This window comes from Neovison vison, chromosome 10, assembly GCF_020171115.1.
Source record: "Neovison vison isolate M4711 chromosome 10, ASM_NN_V1, whole genome shotgun sequence".
Classification (NCBI taxonomy): domain Eukaryota; kingdom Metazoa; phylum Chordata; class Mammalia; order Carnivora; family Mustelidae; genus Neogale; species Neogale vison.
The window spans coordinates 40642030-40669402 of NC_058100.1; the positions used below are offsets into that span (position 1 = coordinate 40642030).

General features: G+C 41.6%; 1 protein-coding gene across 1 annotated transcript in view; it reads left to right on the forward strand.

Annotated features, from left to right (window-relative positions):
• The window catches only part of CATSPERE (catsper channel auxiliary subunit epsilon), a 126504-nt gene that overhangs the window by 90874 nt on the left and 8257 nt on the right, over positions 1 to 27373 (forward strand). The window contains exons 12-19 of the mRNA XM_044267060.1: positions 6673 to 6731; positions 9195 to 9270; positions 11112 to 11164; positions 13416 to 13466; positions 13855 to 13888; positions 13958 to 14037; positions 19829 to 19928; positions 26535 to 26621. Coding sequence (XP_044122995.1) covers positions 6673 to 6731; positions 9195 to 9270; positions 11112 to 11164; positions 13416 to 13466; positions 13855 to 13888; positions 13958 to 14037; positions 19829 to 19928; positions 26535 to 26621 — 540 coding nt within the window. The remainder of the gene's footprint in view (positions 1 to 6672; positions 6732 to 9194; positions 9271 to 11111; positions 11165 to 13415; positions 13467 to 13854; positions 13889 to 13957; positions 14038 to 19828; positions 19929 to 26534; positions 26622 to 27373) is intronic.

A 27373-nucleotide genomic window follows, 5' to 3' on the forward strand; every position in this document is an offset into this window, starting at 1 on the left:
TTGGGTGCATAATATTATATCATCTTGTTGGATTGCCCCTTTGTCATTAGGTAATAACCTTATCTGTCTTTGATTACAGTGTTTGTTTTAAAGTCTGTCTTGTTAGACGTAAGAGTAGCTGCCCCAGCTTTCATCTGATTTCCATTTACATGGGTTATCATTTTCTACCCCTTTACTTTCTGTCTCTGTGCATCCTTACATCTGACAAGTCTCTGGTAGGCAACACGCAGATGGGTCTTGTTCTTTATCCATTCAGCCATCTTATGTCTTTTTACTAGAGAATTCAGTCCATAAGTACTTAAAGTGATTACTGATAGATACGTACTTATTGTCAGTTTGTTGATGTTTTCAGTTATTTTTACTACTTTTTTGTCTTTAAGTTTCATACTAGCTTTATAAGTGATTAATCTACATTTACAATATTAGATAATTCTTAATTTCACTATTTTTTTCATCTTACCAATTGGATTTATACTTTCATATGTTTTCCTATTACTAATATTTCATTTCAACTTTAAAAGTCCCTTTAACATTTCTTGTAAGGTTGGCTTAGTGATGATGAACTCCTTTAGCTTTTGCTTATTTGTAAAACTGTTCTCTCTCTTTCAATTCTGAAGGACAACTTTGCCAGGGATAGTATTCTTGGATGGCAGTTTTTTCTTTTAGTACTTTGAATACATTGTGCTGCTCTTCTGTGGCAGTAATGTTACTGCCGAAAAATCTGCTTATTGTCTTATGGGCGTTCCCTTGTACACAAATTGTTTTTTTCTTAATGCTTTTAAGAGCTTCTTTTGTCTTTAACTTTTGATATTTTGATTATAAGGTGTCTTGATGTGGGTGTCTTTGGATTCATTATATTTAATACTCTGGGCTTTCTGGATCTGGATGTCTGTTTCCTTCCCCAGATGAGGGAAGTGTTTGGTCATTCTTGGAATAAGTTTACTGCCCCTTTTTCTCTCTTGTTTCTTTCTGCAACCCCTATGATGCAAATATTGATCTGCTTGATGTTGTCCCATAAATCCCTTAAGCTCTTCACACTTTTGCATTCTTTTTTCCTTTTGCTATTCTAACTGGGTAAGTTCTACTGCCCTGTCTTCAAGTTCTCTATTATATTTTTAGTTCAGTTATTGCATTTTTCAATTCTGTGACTCCCATTGGATACTTTCTTGTATTTTCTGTCTTTGTTGAAATTTCCACTTAGTTCATTCATTCTTCTCCTGAGCTTGGTGAGCATCATTATGACCATAATTTTAATCTCCTTATCAGGTAAATCATTTATCTCCATTTCATTAAGGTGTTTTGTCTGAAGTTTTATTTTGTTCTTTCATTTAGAGCATATTCTTCTGTTTCTTTTTTTTTCTTGGATCTCTGTGTTGGTTTCTATGTAGTAGACAAAACAATCATCTTTCCAAGTCTCATGTAGGAGATGAACCTTATCACTTAACACGGCCCTCTCAAATCTTTATGATTGTCCAATCAGCCTACTTTATTCTTATTGGCTCCCTGTATTTGATGGTGTGCCAAGACCTGTCAGTGTCTCAAAGGGGAATATCTCAGTTAGCACCTAGATGCAGGCTCAGTGAAAGCCAGACCCGATGCAGCAGCTTTTAAAGTATACAAACTTTAAAAGTATACAAACTCTTTCTGATGCACATTTTTGTCTGCTCCCTCAATGTTGAGCCTTGGATTAACAGCCAGGTAAGAGCTGCTCTTCACTTACTACCATCCTGTTGAACCCATGAGCACCAGCCCTGCCATCCATCAGAGCCAGGCTATCAAGGAACATGTTCTTTGGGTGACAGACACAAAAGCTGGGCCAAACATGTATATAATCTCCTTTCTCAGAGATACCAGCAACCTGAGACAAGGCAGAGGAAAAGGACGATGATGGTGTACTGCCTAGCCTCTCTGATCTCTACAAAGGATTGTAGTAAGCCCCTAAATGTGTGTCAAACTAGAAGCCTACCCCTTAGGCCACAGCCATAAAAATAGCTAATAGACCTCTTGCACAGAAAGACTTGGGGTGCGTTTCAGTCTACCATTACTGCACTGCACCCTGTGGGGGGTGGGTAATCAATTAAGAACTGTTTCTCTTTTGTAACAGTCCCTAGGTTCCAATCATAAGCCCCTCTGGTCGCCAATGCCAGGAAATCCAGGTGTGTCTCCTGCAGCAGCCACAAAAATTAGGGCACCAGGTGTGTGCACAAGCTGCTTTTAGAGAAATAACAGTGACCCAGAAAAAAGCAGAGGAAGACTGCAAAAATACTGCTTCCCCTCTGAGGTCTCTGGAGAGAATTACAGTTGGCTCTTAGATATTGCTTTAATTAGAAGCCTGCCCCTCAGGCCACATCTATGAAACTAAGCTACTAGGTGTCTTTCACAGAAAGACTGGGTATTTGAGTCTGTTGCCTCTGCTGTGCCTTGGGGTTATCGTCAGCTAAGACTTCCTCCTATGTCCATTACATCCACTATCAGACTCACAAGCACAAGCCCCACTGGCCACCGGAGCCAGGTGATCTCGAGATTCCTCTGGGCAGCAGCCGCAAAGATCAGGGTGCTAGACCGGTGTAGAAGCTCCTTTCTGGGAGATGCAAGAGGCCAGAGTGAGGTAGAGGGAGAGAACAAATATGGCACCACTTACCTCCCCCTTCGGAGCATTTTGGTAGGTTCCTCCGTAGATGTGTTTAATTCAATGCCTGATAAGCGTATAAGCCTCTCTCACAGAAAGCCTGGCCACTTCTCAGTCAGGGGCTTTGTATTGGGCCCTAGGGTGGGTAAGTCTGCCGAGGAGAGCCTTCTAAGAACTGTTTCTCAGTTCGAAATAGCCTTCTGGGTCTTGTGGAGGCAAGTCCCATTGGCTTTCAAAGCTAGATGTTTGGGGAGGTGGTCTCTCAGATAAGGTCTTAAAAGGTGCCGTGCCACATGGGTTCAACCCTTCACTCCTCACGGGGGAAGATCTCAGGAATTTGAGTTACCTCCCAACTGTGGGTTACCATGCTGGGGTTGGAGTCGGTGGTGAGGCTATGTCTTAGCCTCTCCTACCTATTTCTACATGGTTGTTTTTGTTTCGTTTCGTTTTGTTTTGTTTCATTTCATTTTTCTCACTCACCTGATGTGTAGGCATTGCTCCGCTGGTTTGGGGGTTTCTTTTGGAGAACATTGTTCTACATGTAGCTGTACATTTGGTGTGTCCATGGGAGGAGGTGATTTCAGGATCCTCCGACATCACCATCTTGAATCAGAATGCTGCCTATTCCTTTTCTTAATGGTGACTTTTAATAAGTAGAATTTTTAAATTTTGATAAAGATTTTTTGTTTATGGTTATGCTTTTAGTGTCAAAAGATATCTCTGCCTGTCCCTAAGTCACAAAAATGTTCTTCCATGATGTCATCTCAAAGTTGGAGGTTTTAGTATTTATGCCAATAATTGGTTTAGTCAGACCTTAATTTTTGCCCAGCTAATGTGTGTGTTATTTTTTTATTTGTTATTCTCTCTTTTTTAATGAGGTTAAACAATTTTCCACGTGTTTATTGGCTATGTGGATTCCCACTTCTGTGCAACTCAAGTTTTGTCACTTTTTTGATAGGGCTGTGTTTTCTTTTCTTTTTTTAAAAGATTTTATTTATTTATTTGACAGAGATCACAAGTAGGCAGAGAGGCAGGCAGAGAGAGAGAGGAGGAAGCAGGCTCCCTGCTGAGCAGAGAGCCTGATGCAGGACTCGATCCCAGGACCCTGAGATCATGACCTGAGCCGAAGGCAGCGGCTTAACCCACTGAGCCACCCAGGCGCCCAGGGCTGTGTTTTCTTACTGTGTGTTTTCTTACTGAATTTTTTGGCATCTCATAGACTATCTTTTTGTTTTATTTTTGTATAATTGGCATAAAATAAATTGCATATATTGTGTTTGATAAAATGTGATATATGAATACACCCATGAAATTACAACCACAATCAAGATAATGTCCATGTCCACCCCTCAAAGCTTCTTCATGCTCCTTTGTCAACCATCCCTCCTTCCATTCCCCATTACTAGGCAACCACTAATCTGCTTCCTGTCACTATACATTAGTTTGTTTTTCTAGAGTTTTATGCAAATGGAAACATACAGTATGCACTCTGTTTTATCTGCCTTCTTTCATTCAGCATAATCATTTAGAATTATTTCCTTTTGATGAATGAATTCCTGTATCACTATGAAATGACCCCTTTCCTTTAGTGATAATTTTTTGCTCTAAAATCTACTTTGTGTGATATTTATAGAACCACTCCAACCTTCTTTAGAATAATGTTAGCACAGTGTATCTTCTTTTCTTTTAATATTTAATATTCTTTTAATATCAACCATCTGTGTCTTTAAGGTTTTTTTTAATTAGATTTTATTTATTCAATCTGAACATTTTTACCTTCTCATTGGGTGCATTCATGTAATTTTTTTTTTTATATGGCTGAGTTTAAGTCTACCATTTGACCATTTGTTTTCTATTTGTCCCTTCTGGTTTAAAAAAAAATTTTTTTTGTAACTACCCACATGGGGCTCGATCTCAGCACCCTGAGATCATAACGTGAGCTGAAACAGAGAGTCAGACGCTCAACCGACTGTGCCACCCCAGCGACCCATTTGTGAAAGTATTCATAAGAATTCCCTGATGTCCAATAAGAATACATCCTGATCTTTAGATGACCACGGTCAGGGGCACATCTGGGGACACTACTTCCTTGAACTTCTTTAAATCCCCTGAGTCTTCCAGGCAAACAATTCTGGGATATAATGCCATACAAGAACCTACTCATGGCCACCAATTGTTAGAACAAACACTTCTTGCTTTTTCTGATCACCTAGTTACTGAGGTCACTGAAGGGTTAAGGAGGGCACAGATTTAATCCTGATTTACTCTTAACCCTGAGAATATAGTCTTCTGATAACTCAGGTTAATGTCGGGAGGATATCCGATGTGATTCTCTATCTTGAATTACCCCTCTCCTGCCTAGATTGACAAATGCCTTTAGGCTGAGAGTAGACTCTGGGCTCTGGTGTTCTGCTTCCTTCTCAAGGTTCCTAATTTCCCTGTTTTCGGGCTAATAGTTCCCACCGTCTTGTTAGTTATTTGGTGCTTTCAAGGTGCCTCTTAAAAGGCTGCGGTTTGTAGGTTTTATGAAATGTTTATTTTGTTTTGGTTTTATTTTATTTATATTCATTTGATGAACATATAGTGTATTATTCGTTTCAGAGACAGAGTTCAGTGATTCATCTGTTGTATATAACACTCAGTGCTCATATGTTTGTTTTTAAAAGCAAAAGTTTGTCCGTAGAACCTACCTGCTGCTCCTAGAAATGAAAGTCTCCAAATCATTTCTTAACTATTTATGATGAAATAATTATGAAACAGATGATTACATCCACAAAATATATTTTTTAAATAGTTCCTCTGGGTAAATATTTTCTGTGATTATAATCCAAAATAATATACATACATGTTGGTTGAGTTACAGACCCAAGTTTGAGCACCACTTAAGTGACAGTTGATAAGCAAAACTTAGAGAATATGCTTACATTTCACAAAAGAAAAATTTAAAAATCTTCAAGCCTAATTACGTGCAGGAACACCTTTATAAAGTTATTTTAATGACTACATATGAAGAAAAAGTATGGTGTACAATGGAACACAAGTGGAAACTTGACAATTAGCTCCTTTCCTTGAACATGAACTAGGTTTACTTTTGATGTAATAACCTCCACAGCCTTCAAATTTTTATCATGAAAGATTGTATATTTTGTGCCATACCACTTAGGATTTAACATATGAATAAATAAACCTTGTCTCAGAAGTAAGATTTTTTGCAAAGGTTGGTTTAGAGGTACAAGGTCTCTTCTAATCACACCGGATTAGCCAGAACCAAATTATGTCTCTGAAGATAACCCTATCTCTCTATATATCTATCACCTATCTCTCTACCTACTAACAAAGAACTACCACCAAAAAGAAAATTTAGGGGTTATAAGGACTGTAGTTACCATGCTTTAAGAATGTAACTACAGTTAGCATGCTTTATAAGAGGCTTATAATTTTTTGCCCCTAATATCACACATATTCTGTAAATGGCTTTACCCTGAAAAGATAGAAACCTTCTGTGATGCTGCAACTTGAAATGAAACATGCCCCAGATGGAAGAAAATCACAAGGAACACATACGAAAAGGCAAATAAGTTTTTTTAAATTACTCAAAAACAAGAGATGAAGGATCAGGCAAATAATTCCTCATAGTCTCAAAAATTAGTGACAACATGATAACTTTAATTATTTAAAAACCTCAAAGAAGAAATGAAAAGGTCCAGAGACAACGGGATCAGGAAATGGGAGTGCGCTGGCTACACAGCAGGACATAAATGAAAATAGAAATATTGCAATGACAGAAGTAAGTGAAGAGGGAAAGAAAGGAATGTAAATAAAAGGGCTTCCTAAGATACAATTAGAAGAGAAAATTAGAAAAATGTAACAAATGAAATCTAATATGTCCATAATTGGAGTTTCTGAGATAGAAAAGAAGTTGGAAAAAATGCTAAATATATTCTTTTTCTTACCTAAAGAAAGGTTTAAATCTGTCCTGAATGCATTCATTGTCACCATTCCCAGTTGCCATGTTTTACACAAATGCTCATTTTCTTTTCCAGACAGTCACATTTTTTCAGAATGTAAATTATGAGGCTGTAGATGACTACTTCAAGTTGCAGTAAGTATGACTTTTAAAAGAACCTGTTCAATGTGAAATGTGCTATTGAGATGATTGATTCGTAGGTTTTCTTTTACTTACATGGCCTCATGACATTTTAAATACCTAGATTTCAGATTTCTTTTAAGTGTTTGGTTAGATGTGAAATTATTATTCTGTATAAAAATGTAAAATGCTCCTTGCAATTAAATGAAACATATCTGGAGGTTTCCATCTGTCCAGCTGAAGATGCAGAAAATGGGCTATTTCTTTTTCTATTTAAAAAATCAATTAATTAACGTAAGTGTATTCGTTTCAGAGGTAGAGTTTAGTGATTCATCAGTTGCTTATGATATCCAGTGCGCCCAACCCATCAAGTGAAAAATGGGCTATTTCTTAATTCATTAATTCTCAAGCATGTGCTCATTCATTCCCATCCCAAAGTCTTTGCATACTATCCTTGGGCAGACTAGAACTCTAATATGAGTAGGTCTTTAACTATGAGTAGAATCAGAGAAAACATCACCTTTGACTCTTGGAATAGGTAGCATACACATCATTTCTGGAGGAAACAACTGACCTGGAATTGTGTCTTGAAGCATTTCTGTGGCCATCATTATGTCCTGACTTGATAGATTTCTGGAAAAATAACACTGTTTTTCTAGGAAAAAGTCCATTTTTCCTTAGTCTGCTGCTCCCCCAAGTGAGCTTGAGCTCTCTGCCAAGCACTTTGTAGGTGCTCAAAACACATGGTGAATAAGTCAGAAGAAATCCTGCCATCATGGGACATATCTCTAGTGAGAGAAGACAAAGAACAAGTAACCAAATAAATGAACAAGTAATTCCAAGTAGTTACGTGTGCAGTTAAGAAAATAAAACAGGAGGGCATCTGAACAGCTCGATCGGTTGAGTGTCCAGCTCTTGATCTCAGCTCAGGTCATGATCTCGGGGTCACGGCATCCAGCCCCATGTCGGGCTGCACACTCAGCAGGGAGTCTGCTTGGGATTCTCTCCCTCTCCCTCTGCCCCTCCCCCAGATCTCTTTCTCTCTTTAAAATAAATAAATCGATCTTTTAAAAAAGAAAGAAAATACAACAGAATGAAGTATAGAGTCCCTCTCTGGTCAGGAAGGGGAAGAGAGAAAAGGCTGCTCGAGAGACTACAGTCAAGGGAGGCTCAATTCATCCCCAGCCCCTTACCAACACTTTTCTCTCGATGCTTCTAATGTTACGGGTTCCTTGGGGTATTTTTGGTTTTGTGGATGTCTACTCAGAATTCTGTTGCTGTCCAATACACATCAGATTGTCCAAGATACTTCAGGTCAATCCGAGACCTGACAAAAAATACAAAAAGCTTTGAATTCAGCTGTGATGGGGAAAAAACAAACCTTCCTATAAGAAAACTTGTATAGAAAATTGTAGATGCAATATTTACTATAGTGTCCATAGACCTAGACTGTGTTCCTGTATTTATCAAATCAAAGTTTCCATCACACTGGAAAACAAACCACAATTGGCATAATTATAAGATGCTTCCTGATTTCAAAGGTGTTAAATGAGAAAAAATATGTGTTTTAGAATTGATGAAATATGGTACAATGATTTAAAAATATAAAATGTGCTATTCATATCCTCATTTATTACACTTTATACCTAATATATGACAAATAAATAAATATTAAAATGTGATGAAAATTGGAAGAAAAAGAACATTTGTTTGTGGTTTGCTTTTCCCCAGCTTTTTTCAAAAAGTAAAAACCTTCGCAGTTTTATTGATACTGCAATCTCAGCTCAGGAGTACTGATAGCTCAGGTCATGATGTCAGGGTCATCGGATCGAGTCCCATGTCTGGCTCCACACTCAGCAGGGAGCCTCCATAAAACTTTCACAACTTCTTCAGCGATTTCAACTTCTCCCTTTTTGTCTGGGCACAAAACGATTCTTAGGCACTTCAGAACCTAGAAATTCAATCTTGCTTTTGCTTCCACTCAGATCATAATAAGCAGCATAAAGTGGCTCAGAAAACTAATCTCATAACTTATTCTTTATGGTTCCAAAAGGGTCATGGATAGGAGGAAAAGATCCACAGAGGCTAGAGAAAGAACAAAAAATGCAGCTGTGGCCTTCTGAGGTCATCAGAAAGCAGGACCAGATGTCAGTCGTACAGCCTCCTCCACGCACGGTGTTAATGAGACAGGGCAGAGGCGGGGGGTGGAAATGTTGATGGACGCTCATCTCTGTTTCCCATTGGGCCTACCCTACGCTAGCCCGCCGGGCGGTAAGAGTGACTTCAGGGAGTGACCACAGTGCCTTAGCAGAAGTGGAGAATAGTCACCCCCACGGCCCCCTCCCATACTTCTAGAATTCGTCCTGGGCGCCAGTCATCCAGTGTCCATGGGATGGTCCATGGTCTCCACGGGAAGGCAGGCATAGTGCCTGCTTCCCTTGGGATTCTCTAAGCACCTGCACATGCCATTTCTCCTAGAGACGAGAACACGGGCCTTCGGCTTGTGCAGTTTCGGCCTAGTGAGTACGCAAGAGCGTGTCCAACTGCCCTAAAGGTAAGTGACAGAGGTGGAGCAACACCATTACCTCAATAAAGCCGCAGGCGGTGGGCGAGAGAACCCCCACCAGCCCGCCATGCAGGAGCCTCCCCACCGCCCAGGGAAGTGTGTGTTTATGTCTCCCTGGGGTGGGGGCATTATTTCACTTTGGAGACAAACCACAGTTCTGTCTTCCAGGGGCCACCAGCGAAAGAGAGGTGTAGAAACACATGCAAAAACAGAAAATGATTAGTTTCAGGAGATACAACTGTATAAAGGAAACCTGAAATGAATGTCAGAGAAGATGGCTTTTTAAAACTTAAAAAAGGTTTTAAAGCTAAAATTTATTGTGTACCTACTGTGTGTCTTTGCTTCAGTCTGTTTGTAGGTTATGGGAGCTACAAGGATGAAAAGACAGGCTCTTCCTCCTTAGGGGCAAACCAAAGCTAGTCTAAGGGCTCATGACACACAGTTAGGAGAAAGCGCAGAGAGTGCAGAAGAGTGGGCAGACCGGGGAGGGGCAGGGTGAGGGTCAGTGGTTGGGGAGTAAGTGGAAGGTGACCAAGGGCATTCCAGGAAGACACGTTTACAAAAGCAGAGCCCCGTGAAACAGCCAGTCCCCAGAAAGCCTTAGCGATTCCTTCCAGCAGGAATTTTCCCAGGGAGCGATGACACCACCCCAACACATTATCGACCGGCATTTCTGTGTCGAGGACCAGTCCTAGATGTCGTTGCTGGGTTTTTTCAGCTGGGCCCCAGCAGAGAGGAATCAAGTGGTGGTGGGTCTTGACGGAAAGATTTGAGGACCTCAGTCAACCGACGGTGTCACATGAACAGATTAGTGAAGACAAAGGGAAAACCAAAAGGGAAGGGAAAACCAAACATCTGATCATGAAGGGACACCAAGGACTGTGGGTAGAGTTGCTGACAGAACAAATCAGATCCTGTGTCTGAGATCAAGTGGTGCCTTTCCAGTGAAGGCGGAGAGGTCTGGGTTTAGCAGGTTTAACTCTTTAAATCCACCAAGCTTGTCTGGACAGTGTGCTCTATCCCCACCCTCCTGATCCCCACGTCCTTCATCGGGGTAGGGAGTATTAGAGGATCTTTCAGATTCACTTTGTGGAGAAATGCAACCTACAGCACATGTTTGAGACTGAAAGCAAGTATGTAGATCCCACTTAGCAAGCCTGGGGGTTGTCTAGCCCTATGGTGGGCAAGCATCCTGGCGCCAGATGGGAAGAGAAATAGGCATCCTGGTCAGGGAGGGGCCTGGTCTGTGGTTGGAAAGAAGTCAGTGCAGGGACGCCTGGGTGGCGCAGTTGGTTGGACGACTGCCTTCGGCTCAGGGTGTGATCCTGGAGTCCCGGGATCGAGTCCCACATCAGGCTCCCAGCTCCATGGGGAGTCTGCTTCGCTCTCTGACCTTCTCCTCGCTCATGCTCTCTCTCACTGTCTCTCTCAAATAAATAAATAAAATCTTTAAAAAAAAAAAAAAAAAAAGAAGTCAGTGCAGAGCTAGGTGGTCACGCCTGAGTCAGGGACGGGCCAGAAGAACAGGTTGATGATCCCGGTTACAGCCGAGCTGGCGAAAGCGAAGATGCGGTTAGTTCCTGAAATAGCGATGTGGAAAAGCAGAGAACCAACCTCCCAGCCTCGTGAGCAACAGGGCAACACGAAGCAAAGGCAGGAAAAATGTGATCAAAAATCAAGAGTAAAACTGCGCCAAAGAGTGTAACAAAACCCTACCTTGGAAAGGGGATTATTTCAAATCTAAAGTGTAATCGCTTTTCACCGTAGGGACATTTTTGCTCACGTGAATTGTAACCACGTGTCTCACCACTTAAATTCCTCCATTTTAGGTGTTCCAAATAGCCGTTGGCTGTGATTCCAGTAAATACATTGTTGTTAAAGGGCAAGTATATCTGCATTTGACCTGTCTTACTCTTGGCCTTTTCAAACAAACGGTGAACTGCATGGGCGATTGCCGGGGGTGCCATCAGCTGATGACTGCCTTGTTCACGATGAAACCCGAAAACGCAACTGACGTGGGCGTCCAGAAACTGAACTGACAGTTTGTCCAAACCCGATTTGTTTGAGCTTGGGGCCAAGTCAAACCTTCCATCCGAATCATACCAACCGGGAAAAAGGATGAACCTCTTTCCCTGTGGCGAGCGTTTTTCTCCACCTTCTCTTTCAACCACCCTGTTTCCATCCGTCGCCACTGCCCCTCTCGCTCTCCGGGCTAGCCCTCATTCCCCGAGAAACGAGAGGGAGAAACACTTATGTCTCCTTTGCCTCCTCCTCAAACCAGTTCCAATGTCATTTCTGCCACAGAATTGCTTACGTCCACATCAGAAAAACCTGCACCATTACCCGTGGGAAGGTTTTTTAGAGCAAACCTCACAGAAGCACCGGGGTTTCTTCCAGAGAAGCCCGAGGTGTGACTTGTCTTGCTTTTACCAGGGTTCCCCATGAAGCACACTGATTTCTGTCATCCGCTGGCCACCGCGGGCTCGCTCCTCCACAGGGGAGAATTGAGGTCCGTCCAGTGGAGGTGAAGTGGGTCCTTAAGACAGTGATGTACCTAATAGACTCCTCTCCCGTGGTCAGGAGTGGTGGTGAGCGGGGAGTGGAGACTCTTCTCCAAGTGAATCTTGGAGATTCAAATATCTACTCATCCAAAACAAATATCTACTCACCCGCTATCCTAATAATCTTCTGAGTACGCAGTTGGAACCATCAGTTGCTAGACTGACAATCAAGTGTTCCCATTTCAGTCAGCAAGGGATGTGCATTTCCCACAACTCCTTTTCCGGGACGCACAAAGGCTAACTGATCTAAGCAGCGCATGGCGTCCTGCTTCTGGAACGGTCTATGGACCAGTACTGGCATCGCTGCGAGTTTCTTGGGAATTCAGGCTCTTGGGCCTTGTCCCATACCCACTGAGCGAGAACAGCTATTTTAACTAAATATCCCGGAGATGAGCAAGGGCATTAAAATTTGAGAATAACTGCTCTATGCAAACTTACCAGAATCAGTTCCCAGGACTGCCACGTGCGGTAACCATGATCTCAGTCTATTTCTGGGCAGGTCTAGATGGCAATTGTCAAAGGCAGGCTGTTCATCAGTCCCACCAGGAGAACATGTTTGACAAACACAGATTTCAGAACCTTACTCCAGGCTTTTTAATCAATGACCCACTGTTCTAGAACCCTAAAAATGACCCTAATACCTTGAATTCAAGTTGGGGTGGGCCTGAGGTTTTCACAGTCATAAAAGGAGGCCTATGGGGTCCAAGGTTCATGTGACAGGAGAGATATTCACCTTGGAACTCATGGGGTCTATATTGGGCTTCAGTGTAGGAAATGGTCTAGGCTTCCAATATCTAAACATGGTGGTGACCAAGGTTCCTTCTGAGTTACAGTGGAAACAGCCAGCAAAAATGGTCAAATGAATAATTTAACTTACTGAAGACATCATTTTCTAGACCATGATAGCCCATGTTTGCCTGACCACTAACCAGAAATTAGGTGCATCCTTAAAGTAGCTCCTTACCTGCACAACTGAGTCCCCAGCAGCAATTAGAAATTGGTGGGGTTTTTTTTAATTATGAGGAATAAAAATAGCCCAAAGAAACTTTTCTTCATTTTGATAGATTTTCATTGAATTTCTCACATGTATCAAATACAAATAAATCAGTATATTTCAAATTCCGGTGGCCTCAGAAATATTGATTTTTTAAAAATAGAAATGCTAGGGCCATTGTGCACGTGGGTGGCTCAGTTGATGAAGGTTCTGACTCTCAATTTTGGCTCAGGTCATGATCTCAGGGTGGTAAGATCGAGCCCTGCATGGGGCTCTCTGCTGGGCATGGAGCCTGCTTAAGATTCTGTCTCTCCCTCTCCCTCTGCTCCTACCCCCACTCTTGTGCATGCCCTCTCTCTCTCTAAAATAAATAAATAAAACCTTTTAAAGAAAGAAAGAAAGAAAGAGAAGAAAAGAAAAGAAATGCTAAGGCCACACATTAACCCCAGGATTCTAGTTTAGTAAATGATGATTCTGTGATACTCTCAAGTTTGAGAATCATGAAGCTAAATGATTATATGTTTGTGCAAGTGTATAAGGAATGATATTACAACTTTATCATGTTTTGTTTTTTGTAGATTTAATAAAAAAGACTGTCTTCAGCATGATTTCTTTTACATTATTGAAAAGTAAGAAATATTTTTAACATAAGCACTGTTCTACATTATTAATACAAATAATTTAGAATCAGTATTTATTTCTATTAACATCAATCTTTTCTAATATATATGTTCATTGCTACAAATTTACCTCTAGGCACTGCTTTTGCTGCATCTTACAAATTTTGATAAGTTGTGTTTTCATTTCCATTTAGGTCAAAATCTTTTTGAATTTCTCTTAAGATCTCTTCTTCGATACATGTAATTATTTAGAAGTGTGTGTTTAACCCCCACACAACTGGGGAGTATTTTGTAATCAATTTTTGTGATACCTCCTTACTGAACAAAGTAATGCTTTTAATTTATAAGTTTTAAAAGAGGAAAGAAAAATAAGTAATGAAGAATGTCTTTCCTACAGGTCGTATCTGAGGAATCAGTCATCTAAAAACTTGGTAAGAAAAAGCATAATTTTATCAATCAGCCAAATAGAGAAAATAACTAAAGCATTTTTCCTTTTCTAGAGAGTAAAATATAATTGGAAAAAATATGGCTGCCCACTGAGACTTGATTTCGGAGAAATGTTTCACCCTTTGATTGAATTGTAAGTATATCCTCAATAAATGTTTAACTTACTTTGAAAGTTTCAAATTGAAAGTATGAAAACGATGCTAATTAATCGTGCACCTAATAACAAATACTTTTGAGTATGATATATGCATCTCTAAGTTTTCGGTACTAGTTATACAAAGTTGGACTACCATGGTGCCTGCGTGTGCAGGGAGGTTATCATTTCACTGCTGAGACAAGGCCGGTAAGACAGCGGAGGCTCTTCTCAGTGATGCAGGTGGTCTTTTCACCGTTGCCTTATTCTCTCTAATCTTTCCCCAAGCTCCTACCAGCACCCCTGCCACCCCACGTGACATACGACTTTTCTTTCCATGGACCAACAATAACTGAAAGCTTGCAAGTTACACTGTTTGTTACAAAATTTAAAATACAGAAAAATAGGAGACAAATGACCCATTTTCTAAATTTGTTTGCTATTATAAATAAAATATTCCCTTCTGTACATATTTGGACACACTCCAAACAAATATGCTATTAGAAAAAATTACTGGAAGCAAAACTTCTATATATAAAACATCAAAACTTTGGTCAAGGCTTCCAGCTTTTGGGGCTTTCTGAGACTAGAAGCAACTTCTGAGATCTCTCAGGGTGGGTAGGGGTGACGTAAGGATTCAGGTGTTCCATATGGGTTTTTTTTAACATCTTAATTTAATATTATTTTTTTTTTAGATTTTATGAGAGAATTATTATTATTATTTTTCCAATTTATTTATTTTCAGAAAAACGGTATTCATTATTTTTTCACCACACCCAGTGCTCCATGCAAGCTGTGCCCTCTATAATACCCACCACCTGGTACCCCAACCTCCCACCCCCCCTAATATTATTTTTTTCAGTGTTCCAAGACAGGTGCTTCCATTTGATTTTGCTATGGGGGCTTTCCCTGTTGGGACCCAGAAGGTCTCTACCGTCATGTCCTGCCTACCATTCCTCACCCATGCCGCTTTGAAGATTCTGTGCTGTGCCCTCAACATCACTGTCCTACAGGCCCTCTGTCCTAGGTCCTCGGGGCTGTCAGACTGGTCAGGCTAATCGGCTGTCTTCCGCAGTTCAGATCCTCTTCTAGACATCCAGTGGCTTTTCCCAGCCACTTTTACTTTTTTACTTTTACTTTACTTTTCCCAGTAACCCCAGACCCTCCTTCCTCCACTGAGGTCTCATTTTTTTCCTTTGTTTTGTTGTAAGTTTTTATTTTAATTCCAGTGAGCTAGCACACAGCATTACATCAGCTTCAGGTGTATAATACAGTAATTCAGTCGCTCCATACTTCACGCTGTGCTTGTCACGACAGGCGCACTCCTTAATCCCCATCACCTCGTTCCCCCACCCCCCCCACCCCTCTGATAACCATCAGACAGTACTCTATATTTAAGAGAGTGTTTCTGGATTTGTATCTCTCTCTGTTTTTTCCCCCTTTGCTCTTTTGTTTTGTTTCTTAAATTCCACATGTGAATGAAATCATACGGCATTTGTCTCTCTTAGACTGATTTATTTCGCTTAGTATGATGCTCTCTAGTCCCGTCCATGTCATTGCAAATAACAAGATTTCATTCTTTTTTACAGTTGAATAAAAATGTTCTCGTATACAAATATAATGGAATATTAAACACACAGACATGCACACACACCCCACATCTTTATCCATTCATAAATCAATGAATACTTGGGTGGGCTCCGTATCTTGGCTGTTATAAATAACACCACTATGAACATCGGGGTGCATGTATCCCTTTGAATGAGTGTTCTAGTATTCTTTGGGTAAATGCCCAGTAGTGAAATTGTGGGATCGTAAGCTACTTCTATTTTTAACTTTTTAGGAAACCCCATATTCTTTTCCACAGTGTCTGCTCCAGTTTTCATTTCCACCAACGGTGCGTAAGGATTCCTTTTTCTCCACATCCTCACCAACGCCTGTTATTTCTTATGTTGTTGACTTCAGTCATTCTGACAGGTGTGAGGTGGTCTCTCATTGTAGTTTTGATTTGCGTTTCCCTGATGATGAGTGACGTTGAGCATCTTTTCATGTGTCTGTTGGCCATCTGGATGTCTTCTTCAGAAAAATGTCTCTTCATGTCTACTGCCTATTTCCTAACTGGATTATTGGTTTGGGGGGTGTTGAGTTTTACAAGTTCTTTATGTCTTGGATACTAACCCTTTATCAGATACGCCATTTGCAAATATCTTCGCCCATTCCACAGGGTGCATTTTAGCCTTGTTCATTGTTTCTTTCACTGTGTAGAAGCGTTTTATTTTGATAGCGTCCCAGTAGTTTATTTTTGCTTTTGTTTCCCTTGCCTCAGGAGACATATCTAGAAAAAATTTGGTACAGCCTGTGGCAGATACATTACTGTCTATGCTCTCTTCTATGATTTTATGGTTTCATGCCTCACAGTTGGGTCTTTCATCCATTTTGAGGTTATTTTTGTATCTGGTGGAAGAACGTGGTTCAGTTTCATTCTTTTGCATGTTGTGCGAGATTGTCCTTTTCCCTTCCGTTCTGATGCCCTGTGTCAGCATTTAGTCCGTTTATATTCAAAGCAGTTATTGATGGATAAGTATTTATTGCCATTTTGTTACTTGTGTGGTTCTTTCTGAAGATTTTTCTCTGGTCTTGTCTTTGTCTCTTGCATGTTTCATTGGTTTTCTTTAGTGATGTATTTGGAGTTCTTTCTCTTTATTCTTCTCATGTTTATTAGTGGTTTTTGATGTATGATTACCCTTGGGTTTGCATATAACCTCTTCTGCATGTAGCAGTGTGTATGAAGTTCAGGGTCATTGAAGTTTGAATCCATTCTTTTCTCCTCTTCTCTCCATGTTTTAGGCATATGTTTTTATATTTTATATCCTTTTTTTGTGAGTTCCTTGACTGATTTTTTTTACAGAAATACTCATTTCACATTTTTCTCTGTGTCTTCCTGCGTATTTGAACTATTTCCTAATTAGAATAAAATCAGCTATAGGAGCCAGGTCTGTGAAGAAACCTAGGGCAGTAGGATCAAAGGGCCAGGTGGCAATGTGAAAAGAAGAAGAATTCATCCTATGAAACTTGGGACGGAGGTGGGGCGTAAAACTAAAGGTAGGAAGTGACTGGTTTCGAAACAGGAGTGCGGGAGTTGAGAGAAGTCATGTCTGACAGCCTCAGTTTACTCACATGAAACGGAAAGGGCCACGTGCACACTGGGAGCACCGAGGGGTTGAGGAGAAGCTTTGAGGAGGGTGTCAGGGTCACTGAGGGTGATATGAGAAGGGCTGGCCAAGGACCAATAGAAAGATTATCAGAGGACATCAATGGCACAGTTGACTTAAGACACTGCGAGCAGCCGAGCAGCCGGTGGCGCATATTTGAATTCCTCAAGTAGCCTGTGCAGGAGGCCTCGTGTGACAGCCAAGGATGGCGTGAGATGCTGGAGGCAGGGCGAGAGCCACTGAGTGAAGCCAGGATGCCGGGCGGGGAGGGAACAGCCTGGAGGAGTAAAGCAGAGGGAGGCAGGACTGGATGTCTGGTGAGGTCAAGGGGCGGGTGAGAGGCTGTGGGGGAGGGGGACAGGTCCGAGACCTGCAACAACACTTCGGCCACGTGGCAGTGTGTCCTTCTTGGGGCAACTTAGTCTCTGCTACCAGGAGCGACTTGATAAGGCAAGTTTCTTCCAGTTCTCCTGGGATCAATAACTGAGCTATTACAGTATCACAAAACAGAAACTAAGAGACACAATCGGTTCACTGGGTTGAGGGTCACACGGGACTGAAAGCGTATGTGTCCAATGGATCAACAGCAAAAATGTCACAAAGGAGAAGTTATAAGTATAGGGAAGTTCGTTGCCCACTAGTGACATTTCTGAATTTCTAAGGTTTCACTGGTGTCCTATCCTACTAATGAACATTAGTAAAAATAAGTCATGTTTACCCGGGCAAGTATTTTTGTCCCATATTCTCCATGAATCAGTTAAGTATTACCAAAGATCATTTACAAACCCTGGTAGTACGGGTCATGTAATTTATCCTTATAGCCACTAGATGGCACTATAGCTTATTGCTTTTGCTCCTGGCCACCAATATCCGCTTCCAGTTCAATGAAGATTGTTTTAAAGTTTAATAAATAAAACATATGACCTTACAACTAGTTCTTAATAATTCAAGAATCTGATGGCTTTTGGAAGAAGTAGTAAGAAAAAAATGCTACACCTTCCAAAGCTCCCCGAATGAGAGCTTTGCTAAAGCCTGACCCAAGTCCCCGAAACTGCAGACACAATCGAGTGTGTCACACACATGTGTGCATTGTCCTGTGGGAGGAACTTTAATTAGAGTTTAGGGTTCTCTAGGACCTTCCTCCTGTGCCAAGAAAGATGTCGACCACCACGACTCTAACCCCTAGTTACTCACACCTGAGTTCATGTCTTTATGATTTCTAAAAATGAACTAAGATGGAAGTAAAATAGCTTCTCAGATGTGTACAGATGTCCTGCCCAATTTGTGAATGGGACAAGAGCGGGTTTTTTTTTATTTTTATTTTTTAATTAACATATAATGCATTATTAGCCCCAGGGGTGCCGGTCTGTGGGTCATCAGGCTTTTATAAGCAGGAATGGATGGTGCCAAGTTGTAGCCCATGCATAGAGCTAGGTAGAGCGACCGTGGTATCCAGCAGAGATGTGAGCTGAGAGTAAGGAAACACCATGGTCAGGGTCCCGTGATCTGGTGGATAGACACGGAGATGGGAAGCAAGAGAACATGGCAGACCCTGGGGCAACAGTCCGAGAGTCAGAGCCCAGGAGCAAGTGCCTGGGACCAAAGTCCTAAGTGAGATTTCCATCCACAGTGGGGGTGGGGACAATCCCACTCAGAAAAATGAGGAATGACAATCAGAGAAAGAAGAGAGGACAGTGTCCAAAACAGTTGCAAGCTCTGGTAATGCACAGGTGTAACTTTACCACTAAGTGAACTTTAGCTTGGTCTCAAGCCCCTATTTTCATACGGTCGCAAGAAAAAAAAAAAAAAAAGATCTTAATCTGAAGTAGCATCTTTTTTGCAACGCACTGAGTTTGGGGTGAGGACTCTAAGCTCAACGGGGCTTCTGTGTCCAGTGCTGGCATCCGGGGAGTGGGTGCCCTGTCTGGGTAGGACTGTCTGAGGGGCTCTGCTGTGGGTCAAGGTCATGACAGGCTCTCTGGCCTGGGCTGCGTGGGACTGTGGCTCCCAGGAGCTGGTGACCCCTTCTGCTTCTCCGGACCCCATGGCACTCCCTCCCTGCTGCTGCCAACCCCCTGGCACTGAGCCCCCGTCTTCCAGCCGGGTCCCCCACCCCCACCCCGGGAGTTCTGGAGCATCTCCACTCTCATCACAGCGACCCCATGGCAGGCAGCAGTCATCCAATGAATACTTGTTGATTAAATGACCCCAGGGTCCCCTCACGGTGCCCTCCCTCCTTCCTCAGTCATTTCTCCCTGCTCCCAGCCCACTCGGCTACCCTCACCTCCTCAGCACACGGTTCCCGTCAAAGTGAACAGCATTTATGCTTCCAACTGTGAAAAAGGCAAACATAGCCTGCTTTACTCCTAGAAGGTTGATTTCGAGAGCTGAAGGAAGCCTATACAATAGGTACTGGGATGGCTCCACAGAGAAGTGACAATACTGAGGTTTTTGATACCCTTACGTCACTCCCCCCGGGGCCGCAGCGCAGTTCAGAGAAGCCCGTCAGGCTGGAAGGTTGCAGCACTCAAGCTCTCTCTTTGGCTCTAACGGATTGTTCTGTCCACTGTCTCGCTCAGACACAATGGCAATGGCTACATCGAAGACGTGGAAGTAAACTTCATCGTGTGGGAAATACATGGCAGGAACGACTACAGCTTTAACAACACCATGAAGAAGGTACGGCGTCTTTGAATTGCAGTAGAGCTTAGAGCGCAGGGACACCTGCCGATCTATTTTCCATCTGTATATAAATTATGTAAGGAAAGAAGAACTGACTGCCTGTGGGTAGAAAAAAAATAGGACCTGTGTATTATATCTTGTGGCTACCGAAATTCATTTACGACAAAAAGAAGCCTTGGTCATATGAACTGACGTAAAGGGATCAGAAAAAGAAAATAATGTTTATAGTAGGGTGACGCAATCCTAGGTGAGTGTTTTCTTTTGTCTCCACAGTGTAGTCAGTGTTTGATTATTTATGGCTCTGCCTTTGGCTCTCGCACATTCATCTGGCGGGTGCTACATTAAAGACACACGCTCTAGGCTTCCTCTCACTTGACTTCGTTGCGTCATTTGACCCACTGACCAAGCCAAGGCTTCACTGTCCCCACACTCCTCCTCTGACTGGCCGATCTCAGCCTCCCTGCTGACAACCCTTTCCACTTTGCAGGCCATGGCAAAACGGCCTCACCACCTCCCGCCCCCAGACTCCACTCCTGACCATCATGACCGAGCGTCTCCACAAACAGCATATAGATTCTGGCTTTTCCCCAGAAATCTCGTGCTCAAACAAAGTCAGAGATCAGACATAGCTCCTTCCAAAAGAGCTTTCTCATCCATCAGAGACCTTAATTCTGCAAGAAGGAGAACGCACCCAGGTAGCGGCCGAGAGACAACGAGTTCCACCTGCTGCCTGCTCTGGGCTCCTGCAAGAACCATCTTTCGATGATGGGGTCAAACAATTCCATCCCACCACATTCCTCCTACACTTGTCCAGCCCCCAAAGTGTGAGTCCTTCTGGCCTACTCTGTCCTCACAATCTCATCTCTAAACTCTTCTGTCCGTCTTGCACCTGGGCCCAGATTCCCATTACTCTCCACCTTCTCAAACTCTTCTAATACACCTTAGGGCTAAATGACCCTAGATACTTCTTCAGGAGACATTCCTCAAAAAATATAATTTCCCCTGTTTTTCTCTCAGATCAAGGGTACTCTTGATGGGCTGTGGAATCAAACGGCTCCCTAACCCACACTATGGTTTCCAAGATCAGTATCTCCTCACCCTAACTACAGTGTCCCTTGTTTGAGGCCCCTTCATCCAGATGGCATGGACCCCATCTCCTCCTGTCGCTGTCACATACTGAGAACTTGAATGGGTTCCCTTCCTGCCCTGAAAGCAATTACAGTTCAGTCCTCTGAGTTTTTGCTGGGAAGAAGCTTTCTGAACAGGAAGGACCTTTTCCGGTCCCGTTTGCGGCTACGTGGGCCATGTGACCGGTTCTCATGCTGTGGAATGAGCAGAAGCGAGAGGTGTCCCTTCCACGATGAGGTGCTGGAGAAGGGCTCCCCTGAGCCCCCGAGCTCCCTAGCTTCCTCCATCGCAGTCTATCCCAGGGACAGTCGGAGATGGAGAGATATAAGCTGGATGAGAGGAGTCGGGTGAGGGGACTCTTCGAGGAGCCACAGGACAGAGAAGCCTGATCCTCTACTGTGAGGAGCGCCACTCATAGAGACCATCCCCCACCCCCCGGGCATCGGCACTGGACTACGTGTGAGCAGGAATTCAGCTGCGATGCGTGAGGGCCCTGAGGAGTGTGGTTTGCTGCGCAACAGAGGCTGCCTCGACCAACCAATGCAGCTCCCCCCGTTATAATTACATTTCAATGCAAACACTCCAGTCTATGGCCTCAACCCCCAATTCTCTAGCTCTGTGGGTGTTCTTCCCACTAAGCCTCTCGCCCTTGCTTTTCCTTACACTGTCTAGACATCCACCAGATAGAGCCCTCTGCCCTTTCCCTCTCTGCCATCCCATGTTTCCTCTCCTTTTCCCATCTAACTTGAGCGCTGTGGGTCCGTCCCCCAGCCACCAGCTTGCCCATATCTCCAAGTCATCTTCCCCAGTGTTGTTCCTATGTGCCTGATGGCCACTTTAAACATCAATCATTCAGCCTCATCCATACCTCTGTCTGAGCTGCCAATCACTTCTAGGAAAAAAAAACTAAAACTGCAGTAACTGGAATTAGGGACTCAACTACTAGGAATGAAGCCTGAAAACAGAATTGGTCAACTGGAAGAAGGGTCAGAAGGAAATGCCAGAACTATGCATAGGGAGGTAAGCTGATTGAAAATATAGACAAGAACATAATGGAGATTTACTGCCTAGATCTAAGGACTGGGGTCCTAGAAAGAAAAGAGAGAGTGTTGGCCAGAAGCAGTATTTTCCCAAAAGGCAAAAGACATTGAGGCACAGAAAAAGTAATCTTCATCCAGAAATGCTACTGTGAACATTTTAAAATGAAAAACAAAGAGAAAATCCTTAAAGGTAGCCAAAATAAAAAAAGAAAAGTTCCTCTCGAGAGAGTAGCAATAAGACTTAAGGCTGATTTCTTTATAGAAATAATGCAAACCAGAAAACTTTGAACAAAAATATCTCCCCCCCTGCTTTTTTAGGGGGGAAGGGCAGAGGGAGAGAGAGAATCTGAAGCAATCTCAATGCCCAGAATGGAGCCCAACACAGGACTCAATCTCACAATGCTGGGATCATGACCTGAGCCAAGATTAAGAGTCAGCTGCTTAACCCCCTGAGCCACACAGGTGTCCCTGAACAAAAATATCTTTAAATTACTGAAAGGAAATAAATTCCAAATCCAAATTCTATATGCTATGAAAATAGCCCTTTAAAAATGAAAATGAACAATAGAGAATGCTTTAAAAGACACATGAAATTAGAAGAAGAAAAATTTTAAAGTGAAAAGAAATAAACAATGGGATAAAAAGGATTTAAGAAAAAAGTGACAAATACTGAAGATAGGCAAAGAAGATCCAACAGATGGGTAAATGAACACCCTGAAAAAGAAAACCAGATGGGCACCTGGGTGGCTCAGACATTAAGCCTCCGCTTTCAACTCAGGTCATGATCCCGGTGTCCTGGGATCGAGCCCTGCATAGGGCTCCCTGCTTAGTGGGAAACCTACTTCTCCCTCTCATACCCCCCTTGCTTGTGTTCCCTCTCACTGCCTCTCTCTCTCTCTCTCTCTGTGTCAAATAAATAAAATCTTTTAAAAGAAGAAAAAAAAAGAAAACCAGAATAAAGGAACATAACTGATGCTAATCTTTCAAGAAAACATCTCTACCCCACCCCAAGCAAAAAAGTCTTGAAGCTTCATATTGAAAGAGCATAGCATATACTCAAAATATCAGATCAGAACAGCCAACCCAAGTGGCCTTCTAAGCAAAAAAAAAAAAAAAGCAGTTTACATATAAGGAAAATTAAATTATAATTTTTATAACAATGCTTTATACCAGGAAAAAAAATGGAGTAAAATATTTAAGATACTCAAGGAAAATAAACACAAGCCACGGATTTTATATTCAGCAAAACTGATGACTCTAGAAAAGGCACAAACTGCTATTAACATGTCAAACGTTCAGATGATATTGTTCCCAGGAGCCCTTCCTGAGTAACTTACTAGATAATGAATTTCAAACCACCAAAATTACTAAAGAGATATAAGGACTAGAGGAAAGCATTATGTAGGATGGAGTTACTTGCAAAACTGAAGCAAAATGAGGGTTAAAAGGGAAAAAGGATAATATACAATGGACGTATTCTCTGTCAATAAAGATATAACACAACTATAAAATATGCTAGGAGAATATGAGAGCGTATGCTGGGGAAAAATATAACTTTTCAGAATTGTGATAGTGGGGGTAATATTTATATGAGTTATTCTGATCTTGTGAGGTGTGTAATGTGAGATATTCTAATACTGTCATTCTTCAAGTGCTGTTGAAGTAAAAGTGAGGACTTGCATAAGTAGTATAGAAGTTAGACAAAACATCCTGAATTTGAACAGGACTCAATGTAAACTCATGAGGTATTAGAAACTCATATGATCTGGATATAAATATGTAACTGTCTTGTTCAGAGAGAACGAGATAAATTTTTCCTACACTGCCCATTAAAATCCCTAGAAACATAACTGCTCAGTACCCACATGGCTGTCTTGAAATATCATTTCCCACTAAAAGTAATTGGGGATTCTTAGATAAGTAGCTGATTCCAAGCCTGGGGGAGGAAACAAACATGATGAGTTTGGAACAGTTTGATGTACCCAATAGCAAGGAGTTATCAAAGACTGTGAGGGTCATGTCAAAAGCAATCAGAAGTCAACTTGAAGAGGTTGTTAAAGATGGGACAATTAGAGCTTCCTTACAGATAGTTATTGCAATATTGCTCAAACCCATTAAATAGGTTAAACCCATGAGTTCATAATGAATTTTTCAAAAATGTCACCTTTGGAAAATGATAGGAAATCAACTCCTTATTTTAAAAAGTGGCAAATAAAGAGAAAGACACCAATATTTATCCTACTGTCCCCAAATGAACTATACCAGTGAATAAAGAAATAGTAGAAAAGGGAAACACCTCTTTATAGCATGTTTCTAGTTGACAAATGGAAAAAAAATAAAGAAAGAATATCACCATTTTAAGCCCAAATCATAGAGGTTACTATAAAGAAATTTATATTAACAAATTTTGACAACAAAGAAATGGATAAATCAGACAGTTGCCTTGGAAAACACAATTTACCAAAGTTCCTTATATTCTAAGAAAGAAAGAGAAATTTCTAATCCCAAAATAGACATCTCTAATCCCAAATGCCTTTCCTGACAAAGTCAACCAAACATTAAAAGAAAATTTTCCTTCAGTTTTCTAAAAACTCTTCCAGAATATTAGGGTGGGGAAAGTACTTCCCAGTTCATTTTGTGAATCCAGGAGGGCCTGATGGGGACCTTAAAAGAAACGGGTATTATGAGCCGATCACACCATGACCACAGACACAAAGCGCCTAATGAAAACACTAGCAAATCAAACTCAACAGTGTTTCTAAAAATCACACATCCAGACAAGTTTTGTTTATCTCCTAACTGGAGAGTTGGAATATCACTTGAAAATCAAAGAAATCTACTCTAGTGATGGAATAAAGAATGGGCATGGGTTATTATAATAGTTGAAAAGTCATTTAATTAAAAAATATTCATACATAACATTATTTTTAGAATAAATCTTGGAATTCCCAGGGTCATGAGTTTAAGCCCCACATTGGGCATGGAGCCTACTTAAAAAAATGAATAACCCAAAAATAAATCTTGGAAAATTCTAAGTATATGGTAACTACCTTAATCTAATAAAATGTAAGTACAAAAAAAAGAAAAACATCTTACCGGGGCACCTGTGTGGCTCAGTTGGTTAAGCCTCTGCCTTCAGCGCAGGTCATGATCTCGGGGTCCTGGGATCGAGCCCCACATCGGGCTCTCTGCTCAGCGGAGAGTCTGCTTCTCCCTCTCCTTCTCCCTGCTACTCCGCCTGCTTGTGCTCTCTTTCTCTGTCAAATAAATAAATAAAAATTCTTTTTTAAAAATGATTTTATTTATGGGACGCCTGGGTGGCGCAGTTGGTTGGACGACTGCCTCCGGCTCAGGGCGTGATCCTGGAGTTGGGGGATCGAGTCCCACATCAGGCTCCCAGCTCCATGGGGAGTCTGCTTCGCTCTCTGACCTTCTCCTCACTCATTCTCTCTCTCACTGTCTCTCTCTCTCAAATAAATAAAATCTTTAAAAAAAAAATGATTTTATTTACTTACTTGAGAGAGAGAGGGAGTGAAGAGAGAGAAAGAGAAAGTGCACCAGGCGGGTTGGGGGGCAGAGAAGCAGGCTCTCCACCAAGCAGAGAGCCCAACATGGGGCTTGATCCCAGGACCCTGGGATCATGACCTGAGCCAAAGGCAGACATTTAACCACCTGAGCCACCCAGGTGCCCTAAATAAAAATTCTTAAAAAAAAAAAAAAAAAAAAGAAAGAAAGGAAGGAAGGGAGGAAGGAAGGAAGGAAGGAAGGAGGAAAAGAAAACATCCTGGGGGTGAAAATTTGAAAGCTTTCTCTCTGAAGTCAGGAGTGAAACAAGGGTGCCAGTCATCACTGTTTCTATACAACATTGTTCCTGATCTCTGTAATAAGGCAAATAAACAGTAACAATAAAAGTATAAGGATTGGAGAGGAAGCCAGAAGACTGTCATATTCACAAATAACATGACTTCAGTGAAACACTCAAAATTAGTGACTTTAAGAAGTTCTTTTGTGCAAGGTCAGTACACAAACTTCAGTTGTTCCCCGGTATAGCAACAAACATTTAAATAACAAAAAGAATTAAATGTATATTGTTCAATGACATTAAATATACTAAATACTTACAAATAAATTTATAAACAAACATATGTGTGTACAATTTTGAGTACATTGTTATTTCAACTCCAACTAATGTACAGTGCCCTACTGTCAGGTGTACAGTACAGTGATTCCGCACTTCCACACCACACCTGGGGCTCATCGCAAGTGCCCTCCTTCACCCCCATCACCGACCTAACCCATCCACCCACCCACCTCCATTCCGGCAACCATCAGTTTGTCCTCCGTAGTTAAGAGTCTCTTTCTAGGTTTGTCTCTCTCCTCTTTTCTCCTTCCCTCATTTGCTGCTTAAATTCCTGTATGTCCGATTTTTTGACAGAGTGGTTGTTTAAATGAAGCCCAGACGTGGAAGTCAATGACGAAGCTTAACCAGAACCTTCCACTTGAAGAAGCCTGGGGACCTGAGGTAAGGAAAATAACCCAGCAAATTTTACTTATAATAACTAATTTGGCATTTCAGGATTAACTAAAGTTTGATGGAAACATTTTGGATTTAAATTTGTTTTTGCAAATCAAATCCAACTTTTCTATTGGGTTAATATTGTGATTTCAATAATGCATCATCTTAATTTATGTTTAATATTCCATGGCTCCTATGTTACAAAAAATTTTTTCTTTTTCTTTTTATTTTTATTTTTTTTGCTGAAAATCTGTGTTTGTAGATTTATTAAATGACTGACAAACATGCTGAAGCATTGAGAGTGAGTCTTTCTAAAGAACACCCGAACTATCAATTCTTGTACAACTGAAAGATCATGGGGTGCCTGGGTGGCTCAGTCTGTTAGGCGTCTGCCTTCAGCTCAGGTCATGATCCCAGGATCCTGGGATGGAGCCCCGCATCGGGCTCTCCGCTCAGTGGAGAACCTATTTCTCCCTCTCCTTCTACATTCCCTCCCCCATGCTAGCTCACTGTCTCACTCTCGCTCTACCTCAAATAAATAAAATCTTTAAACAAAACAAAAACAACTGAAATATCATGTCTGAATGCCAACTATCAGTCCTATACTGCTTTCAATTTTTTTCAATCACACTTTCTTGAATTGAAATTAGTTTATGTTACTTGGAGAACCAAATCATATCTCATAAATAAAAGTGACCTATATGGTACCTGGGTCCATAAAAATCTAAACCCTAAATGGGAATGTTACTTTGCTTCTA